Consider the following 9,665-nt stretch of genomic DNA (forward strand, 5'->3'; position numbering starts at 1 on the left):
CAGTGGCACTACACATACCTATTAAACCATGCACCATTAATTATATTACCTTCAGAGTTTAAAATCACTAGTACACCAAAACCCAGAAGCATTGTAGCGATAAATTAGACCAATATATTATATACAGAAAAATATAAAACCACAGAAGAAACTTGATTCAATGAGAAGACATTTAGCAAAATTTTAAAATGTTTCTCATTTCAATGTATTGCATTTAATGCAGGGATGGAAACTAGACTCCCATTGCATAGCAGTGTGATCCATTCCTGGTTTTGACTGCAAGTTTAATAAGACACACCTGAGCTTGTCAACTACACACTGTGGCTAATCAAGCATGAAGCAAAACCTGGAATAGGTGAAACAGCTACGCGACAGGAGACTTATTACCATCCCTGCATTTCAGGATGTGTGCTTTTATGAAGTACTAGTTATGGATGATAAAAGGAGACCAAAAGACAAGGTAATCTCTCCCAATAGTTATATTTTCCGATTGCAGACAGACAGACAGACAGAGGGGTGAGGAGGGACAGTGGGACGCTATCATGGAGAGAGAGAGAGAGAGAGAGAGAGAGAGAGAGAGAGAGAGAGAGAGAGAGAGAGAGATTTTTTGTTAGAGAAAGCGATCGATGTTAATTGCTTGCTACTAATTGTGTAATTGCTTATTAAATCAATTACACACATATATGTAATTTATTTAATAGAGGAGCCTATATGTAGTTAATATTAATATCGCGTTATAATTCTGACTACAACATAACAAAGTGAGATATTCAAAAACGTGAAATGTTATAATTCCATAAATAAGTGCTGGAAATGATATCCGGTGTATCGTGCTAATTCAGTCGAGTCGCGTTCTTATTTTCTCGCACGATACTAACTATCACGCCTGTGGCAATTCAGTTTACCAATTGTAAGCCAAAAAGCAATTGATTTAGACATTTCTCACGCGTAAAAAGAATAGGAAAATAATTAAATTAAAAAAAAAAGAAACCTGTACCTGTTCTGACGTATAAATTGGCCTGTGGCTGGTTGGAGTTTATCATTTTGGTATAGATTTACAAAATGGTCGTTGAAGGGAAAATGCATGTTTGTATCGCCGTGTTATTGTGTATTTTATGGGCTGCTCGGTGCTCCAGCTACCGTAGTCATTTCGAAGACACCAAAGAAGTCTTCCACAAACAACGTCCGAAAGCGGCTGTGTTTTACGAAAGAGTGTCAACGAAGTACCTCCAAAACGGCGCTTCTCCTGACCCGGCTCGGTACCGGAGCGCGGGCTGGGGCGTTTCTTCGCTGGCCACCGTCAAGGTGCGATGCGGTCAAGCTAGTATGGCCATCAACATCAGCGCCGATCTCTTCAGTAACGGCCGCCGGGTCAGTGGCGGCGATATCCGGCTAGGACGGGACCCCGCCGCCTCGGGGGCTTGCAGACCGGCTGTAAACATCGTTGCTTCTGCTTACTTTCTCATTGACACCTCGCTGCAAGCATGCGGAAGCTCTCTGCTTGTAAGTGGTTTTAACTTGTTTATAAGTATTGATTTTGGGAGATTTTAACGTTATCGATGGTCATTAGTGACTAGGTGTTTACCCACGATTTGGGATGCACCTGTAAGTAATACAAACTAGATAATTTACGCTTTAACATCGGTGCAAGAAATATAATTGCTGTAATCGTCAGTCCTTAATTAAGACGGTATGTTCAGTTAAAAAATTGCCTATAGTTTCATGAAGGTGAACACACTGCCATCATGGGTTTGCCATGCCTTACTGCACTTGACCGTGTGGGGGCGCTTTAATGGGCAGCTTATATATATGTGTGTGTGTGTTAGGCGGAATGGTAGTATGTCTAGAAGCTACTGTTATGCGTACCAAAGGGATTTCAACGTGTGTGTGAACATATAAATACGTTTCAGTCTTGTGGGGTATATATTTCGGGGTGGAATAGACTCTTGCATAGCAGTTTCACACATTCTAAATTTGTTTAGCTGTAGGTGTGTCTTAAACGCGTAGAAAGAGTGATTCTCGTGCAACGTATTTACACTTTTATTAAATTTTCTATCTCTCCCCAGAGTAAGTTCGAGAATAAAGGTCTGAGAATCCTGACTCTGGTCCGTGTTTAATAATAATACTTTTATACCCAGTCTGGTCTAAACTGCCTGCGCTGTTTTGGGGCGCCGTGCATGCCAAAATCCTAAAAGGTATAGACAATGTCAACCCGGGGGACTTCTTTGACTTGAAAAAAGAAAAAAGGACCAGGGGTCATAAATGGAGATTAGATAAAGGGGCATTCAGAACAGAAAATAGGAGGCACTTTTTTACACAGAGAATTGTGAGGGTCTGGAACCAACTCCCCAGTAATGTTGTTGAAGCTGACACCCTGGGATCCTTCAAGAAGCTGCTTGATGAGATTCTGGGATCAATAAGCTACTAACAACCAAACGAGCAAGATGGGCTGAATGGCCTCCTCTCGTTTGTAAACTTTCTTATGTTCTTATGCCAGAAAGCCTTGCAGTACCTCGAGTTTACTTTTGAATTCTGTACTGCCCTTGCAGATGACGTCAGACAAACTGGTCTACACCAACGTGCTGGTTTACTCTCCTTCTGCTAATGACGTCATCGTGAGAACCAACGGCGCCGTCATCCCTATCGAGTGCCACTATCGGAGGTGAGGAAAGCCCGTTCCGCGTGCTCGACGCTGCCGCCTAGTGGCTGTTTGGGTGAACAGCGGCTCAATAGCCTCCTGGTTTTAAAATGTCTTTGATTCCCGCAGGAAACACAACGTCAGCAGCCAGGCGGTCAAGCCGACCTGGATCCCGTTCAGCTCCACCCAGTCCGCCGGGAATATCCTGGAATTCTCCCTTCGGCTCATGAGCGGTGGGTAGTTTTAGACTGAACTCGTTCTGTGTGTTAATACTGACTAAGCTTGTATGCCTGTGCTCTATTCTAGAAAACTAAGAACCTTCACTTTGGTATCTGATGGGAATAAGACTCCTGTTCCGCAGCAGTGTTGCCCATTCCAGGTTTTACTACCAGCTTGATCAGCCCCCAGTGTGTCTAGGTAACAAGCTCAGGTGTGTCTTATTGAACTTGTAGTTAAACCAGGAATGGATCTAACCGCTATGCAATGGGAGTCTATTTCCATCCCTGCCATATGTGGTAAAGCTAAATGAAAAAGCGAACAAGAGTTGGAATCTGTTTTTAAAAGTATCAAGACAATGAGCTTCAATTCCTGAAGTGTATTCCAAGACCACTGAGCTAGAAAACTGGATGCCTTTTCAAATTCTACACAGATTTTATGAACTTTTTTAAAACGGTTTGAGATGGTATTATAAATACTACTTGATGTAATTATCAACCTAAAGGTCATTGAGAGTGTTGCCCAGGATGTTCTTGAGCAGCTCTGTCCCAGTGTAAGCGCTTGGCCGCTCCAGCGCCCCTTTCCTGAAGCCGCTTGCTCTCGTGTGCAGATGACTGGGTCACTCCCAGGATCTCCAACGCGTTCTACCTGAACGACCCGGTCCGAATCGAAGGCTCAGTCAGCACCCAGAACCACCTTCCCATGAGGCTGTTCATCGACCGCTGTGTGGCGACACTCCGCCCCGAGCAAGACTCCAGCCCGCGCTACGTCATCATCGACTACAACGGGTGAGGGGTGAGGGGGAGGGGGGGGGGGGGTACTGCTAATGCGCACAGACAGCCTAACCCTGCCCCCCTCTCTCTCTCTCTCTCAGCTGCCTGGTGGACGGTTCTTCTCCCGACTCCAGCGCTGTGTTCCGCTCCCCGCGGATCCAGCAGGAGACTCTGCAGTTCAGTGTGCCGGCGTTCCGGTTCCACAGGGAGGCGAGCAGCCTGGTGAGACTGGAACACAACCCACCCTCAAACACTGACTGTCTTTAATTTATTTATTTATTTATTTTAATCCTGCTCCACTATATTTACGCTCTCTCTCTAGATATACCTGACCTGTCACCTGAGGGTCACTGCAGTGGATGCGTCCCCCGACTCTGCCAGCAAAGCCTGCTCCTTCAACAAGGCTGTGAACAGGTGAGCGGTCGGGAGACACAGCGACTGGAGCAGCAGCAGGGAGAAACAAGTGTACTTAAACATGATTGCAATGTACTTGATAAGGAAACCTTTTTGCATGATGTAACCCTCCTCCTTTTCTGATAGTTATGTACTTGCATATATTGTGTAAAATTATACTAAGTACATTGTAACTGTACATAATTGCAATCATGTTGAAGTACACTTGTATTTTTCAAGTAAGTTCTTTGTAAATGTACAGCGATTCGAGACCCTGACTGTTAAGAGTTAGTGGAAGTTGCCTCTACCTTTTCAAGGTGAAGCAGCGCAGGCTGGTTTTGCAGAACTCCTGCTGTCTGGTTCACGCCTGACTCCCAGAACCGATCCACCCTGCGCTACTTCATTAAAGGAGAGTCCATTTCCACCAACACTTTACATTGAGGGTCATGAACTGCTGTGCATTTCACATAGAAGTTACTTGAACGTGATTGCAGTGTTATCCTGCACAGTTACAATCTACTTGATAGGGAAGTCCTTTTTGCATGAACCCTTTTCTGATGCAGTATAACCCTCGCCCTTTTCTGATCCTTCTCTACTTGCGTATATTGTCCAAAAGGATTTCCTTAAGTACATTAATGCATAATGTAACTGTAAGTACAGAGGTTTTAAAGCCCTGTGCTGCCGCGGTCCTTGTCTTTCATGCAGTTTGTTTTGTGTTCCCCCCCCCCCGGTGTGCAGCTGGTCCGCAGTGGAGGGCTCTCCTGGGGTGTGTTCCTGCTGTCGGACTGGGAGCTGTCCGTCCTCCAGGGCTCGAGTGAGGAGGGACCTGCAGCCTGTGCTTGGTAAGACCCCGTCTGTGTCTCTCTGTGCGTTTTTGTTCATCTCCACTGTGTCTCGTGTTTGTGCACATCCCCCTGAATCTGAACCTGCTTGTGATTTCTAAACTTGGTGCTGGATCCTAAGCTGTTGGGAGTGTCAGATTGTGGGGATGTAGGGGTGCTTGTCTATACCTGTGTGTCGCACTTGCATTTTTTGTGTACATCTGGGGAAAGAGTTTATCCGAACGGTGCTGAAACCTGGATTTCAGTTTTTTACATTTGGTTGTGGGGAGCATCAGGTTTGTTTAGATGCATGATCGGTCTTTTTTTTTTTTTTTTTTTTTTTTATTAACCCTTTATTGTGCTGCTAACCCCTTGTTTGCATCCCTAATTCTGTTTCAAACCCCACGGATCCAGTATCCATTCCCATGTTTCCAGCTGCATGTGTTTGACAGCGGCTGTGCAGTTAGGCAGCGCTTGCTTGTCTTTAAGCTGGTGTGTTGTACCGCGTTCACACCCCTCGCTGTGTCTCTCAGAGCTGACTGAAGCAGACGCTACTCTGGGACCCCTGGTGATCCAGGACTCCTTCCCAGCAGAGGTGATCCGGGAATCCTTCCCAGTAGAGGAGACCCCAGGGCTGGGCGACCCCGTCTTCAGAGCGGAGGAGAGGAAGGGGGAAGGTAGCTATGGAGATGGATTGGGGGGGGGGTTGAATCTGATTTCGGAATTCTGGTTGGGGGAGCGCAGGGGGTCCCAGAGTGTCTCCCCTTGCAGGCTTTTCAAAGAATGTTCAGAGGGGGAGGAAAGTTGTGATTTTATATACTTGCCTGCATGAGTACCTTTTTTTTTTTTTTTTTTTTTAATGAGAATTAATTTTTGGTCAGCGATATTGGAAACCATAGGCTCTCGTGATGGGTGAAATGTTGGGCCACTTTTAATTGGGTAAACTTTATTAATACTTGTTTTAAATGCATGCAGTTTGGCATGTGTTGTGGCTGTGTGTTCATTCTCTCTTGCTGTTGTAAATGGAGTGTGTGAGCTGGCAGGGTTGTTTTTTTGTAATCTGCTTTAGGAGTTGTCTGTTGGGGAGGAGGGTGGTGTGTGATACTGGCTTGAGCGATGCTGTTTCGGGTCACGCATACTCTTCCTGTTTCAGGTTCTGCGGGCTCCAGCACGGTTCTGCTCGGTGCTGCTCTCTTGACTGCGGTGTCTCTCCTCATCCTCTTCCTCCTGTACCGTAAACACAACCGCGTGGAAAGCGAATGCTTGTGACTGAGAAAATAAAAACTGTGGAGAGCGTCACCTTGTCTCCTGTCTATCTTTCCATGTTACCCCATCACAACCTTTTTTTTAATTCAGTTTTTAAAAAAAAAACTGAGATTGATTAGCCCCAGTGTGTGTAGGTAGCCAACTCAGGTGTGTTCTATTAAACTCCTAGTAAAACCAGGTCTGGATCAAACTGCTAGGCAAGGAGACTGCCAGCTGTGCTGTAAGGATATTTATATATAGATATATATGTGTGATATATATTTCTGTCCAGTTGATGGATATGCCTTGGCAAATATACAGTAGCACAGGATCGCCGTGCTCTGCATGAACTACCTAGCCTGGAATAACAGGAGCATGATTAGTTGTTGAATCTCTAAAACTTGGCTTCTTGCTCTGGTGTAGGTGGATCAAACCCACATAGTTTCTTTAATCTGTTCTATAAAAACCCCCAGATAAGCTCCAGTCTTGGGTTGCCTGAGGTAAGGGGTAGTCTGCCCAAGAATAATGGTGCTGACCGCAGTGAAGCTGGGGCTGTGGTTTTGAACTTTCTCTGTAGTTCGACTCCCTGCTCTGATTAGCAGCGTGACGAGTCAGTGGGAAGGTTGGAAAGTCAGGTCTGTCCTCCGCGATAGTCCCGGCGCTGTGATAAAGCCGCGGATGTGTCTGTTTTTAAAATCCCCAGTCCGGCTGCAGGCAGGTGACACGAATTGTTTGTTTAGTAGCCCTCGCTATCGGCAGGTCAGTCTGGAGGACCTTTCCCACGATTCCACCCTCCTGGCGCCGCTCCAGCCAGTTTCTGTGGCGTTGTTTTGGCAGCGCTGGGAGGAGGAAGCTGTGCAGTTTCAATAGTCGGATTAAATTGTTTTTTTTTTTTGTTTTTTTTTTTTCCCCCCCATGTCAGCATTTTTGTAAATGCCGCTGTAAGTTTTTTTTGTATCCCAACACATGGTGATAAATTGCCATGCTAACTTGACACTGTGGTTAACTTGTGGAAGGTTGGCTTCTATTGGTTGTAATGAACGCTGGTGCGCATGCGCGGTGGACGGGTGTTAATTACGCTGAATTTGGCGCTAGGCGTGCTGGTGTGGCCCAATGGAGCGCATTTCAACAGGAATAACGCGCAATTAACGAGGGAGCGTTATAAAGACAAATACAGCATTTTTACAATTGGCTGTTAACGCGACCGCCCGCCTGTCGGTGAATTATAACCATATTCACGAATCCTCCAAAGATGAAGCATTGAATGCGGGCTCTGTGTAGCAATATTAAACTGAACACAAGTCGACGACTAACGATTTGACAAGACGCTTGATTCGGTTGCTTTTAGTGTTTTACGAATTTAACACGAGCTCCGAGTGACTGTTTTAATAAGTGCCACGGATTCGTAGGCTGTTTAATACCATAACGCTAAATATCATTAACACAGAGTTTGTGTAAGTGCGGAATTAAAATAACTAAACTATAGATAAACAGAACCACCTGTTCACAAGTCACTGGAACCGAAAACTAAAGCGAGTTTAATGAATACATCTGAAATGTCTCGCAGCTGGATATTTTAATATATAAATGGTTCAGGTTAATTAAACTCCAGAACCCAATTATCTCAGCATGGCTGCTTTTTTTAAGCAGCGTTGATAATTAAACGCGTCTGTTTCTGCCTGATAGCTTCGCATGCGATCACGTTACACAGATGTTGCAGGAAATTGTTCGTGTAATGCGAGGTGGAGCCACAAGGGGGCTCCAGAACTTCACGTTAAAACACACGCAGCAGCTCCCATTTAAAAAGCTGCGTGTTTTGAAATGTTATGTATTTGGGTGGAGCCGACTATCTCACGTTCTTCTATCTCGTTAGGCTATTTGCATGACATCATTATTTTGGAAAGATCCACGGCTCGGCTGCGCTTAGCCACTGCTAACACGATGGCATTATGGGATACAGCTGCCGAGGAAGTGGCACAGTTGTTTGGGGGAGATCAAGTGCATATTATTGTTATCGTCATCATCAGTATAGTGTGATATTTTACTATCGGCCAGCTCGCTTTTAATTAATAGTTTATTGTATTTTTGTATTGAAGTAAAACATTTTTTTAATGACCTGTACTGTTTCCACCAATGCATTATTCCCAAAGGATGTGGAAGAAAAAATAAAAGTAATTGTACACAAATATACATTTCAGGACGTTTTGGACAAAAGCCCTTCAGCTATGTAGACTGAAAACTAATTACAGTGCAGTATTTTTCAAGTTCGTGTGTGTTTATTATTTACTGAAGTGAACCGTTTTTTCCACCCCAAAACGGTAAAATAACCATATCCTCCTTTTCAAAAGCAATAGGAACCGAAAACGAAAGCGAGTATCATTTAAAACCGACCTTTTCCAACCTTTTTCCTTTTTAACTGTTCAATTTAAACTATCAGGCGGTCTGCGCCTAAGCAGCCGTGTGTCTCGCGTGCTCATAACAGCACAACATTGCTTTTGGTTAGCTGAAATATTGAGGTGCACAGATCGTGCCTGTCGCTTTGGGGGCACGGGTTTGAATCCGGGTAACTGAAGGGGCCTTCACTTTTATATAAAAAAATAAATACAAATCTTTTCTCTGATTTTGCCGTCCTCTGCTGGCGAGGGGGTTGAGAGAGTGTTAAATGCGGGCGCTTTGGCTGGGAGACTGCCCCGGTCCTAGCTCCGGAAACACGTTCTGGCGAGGGGAGAAACACAGAGGCATCATTCAACAGAGATCCCTCGATGTGTCACTCGCCCTCTGGCTGGATTCAGAGTCCTATGGTGCTTTTTGCTAAGATGACTGAAAGAATTGGAGCGCTTTTGTGAGCCGCTGTCGTGAGACGGTCCTTCACTCATTATGATAAACGATGCGTTTGAGCGCCCCGCATTCACTACACAAACACACTAACACAATATATATATATATATATATATATATATATATTATATATATATATATACACACAGTAGGGCTCAAACGTTTGGCAGCAACGAATGACTCCGAGGCAGACCAGGGCTGGGGATTGCATTGCCCGTGTCTCCTCACTCGGACCCCTGGCTCACGAAACACCCCGGGTGTCTCTCAATAGATAATTGTCCAGGGCGGATCAAATATTCGAGGGAACTAATTGTCATTTACGCCGCGACTGGCGGAAGAGTTCTGCCTTTTCTCTTCTGTTTGCAGTCACATTTAAGGATTGTGGGCGCTGCCCAAATGTTAATTGTACCCCACGCTGTTAGTTTGGTCTCATCTATCGCCCAGTTTTGACCCCCTGCTTCTCTTTCTCTCTCTCTCTCTCTCTCTCTCTCTCTCTCTGAGGAGGAGTCTGCACGTTAACAGGCTCACCCCAGCTGCAGAGTTTTGGGAGCTGTTTACACAAAGGCAGCCTCTGTTTGGTCTTGTTTGCTGTGCTTGATTGCAGGAAACAGCTGTCTCTGATTCAACACCAGCCCTGGAACTCGGGAGGACAGCAACGTTTTACTGCATTTCACCTGCCAGACACAAGAAAAACACGGCTCCTTTATATTTTATTTTACTGAAACAAGTTAATGCATTTAC

At 45.0% G+C, this 9,665-nt stretch overlaps 1 protein-coding gene across 1 annotated transcript; it reads left to right on the forward strand.

Moving 5' to 3' along the window:
• Positions 1 to 990: 990 nt before the first annotated feature.
• On the forward strand, positions 991 to 6,140 carry LOC117404495 (zona pellucida sperm-binding protein 3-like). The gene is made up of 9 exons (XM_059019887.1): positions 991 to 1,503; positions 2,550 to 2,662; positions 2,768 to 2,871; positions 3,465 to 3,642; positions 3,729 to 3,849; positions 3,950 to 4,041; positions 4,759 to 4,862; positions 5,375 to 5,518; positions 5,995 to 6,140. Exons 1-9 carry the CDS (start codon positions 1,063 to 1,065, stop codon positions 6,108 to 6,110), a joined length of 1,413 nt encoding a protein of 470 aa, XP_058875870.1. The 5' UTR covers positions 991 to 1,062; the 3' UTR covers positions 6,111 to 6,140.
• Positions 6,141 to 9,665: the final 3,525 nt, after the last annotated feature.

Source organism: Acipenser ruthenus, unplaced genomic scaffold, assembly GCF_902713425.1.
Source record: "Acipenser ruthenus unplaced genomic scaffold, fAciRut3.2 maternal haplotype, whole genome shotgun sequence".
NCBI lineage: Eukaryota > Metazoa > Chordata > Actinopteri > Acipenseriformes > Acipenseridae > Acipenser > Acipenser ruthenus.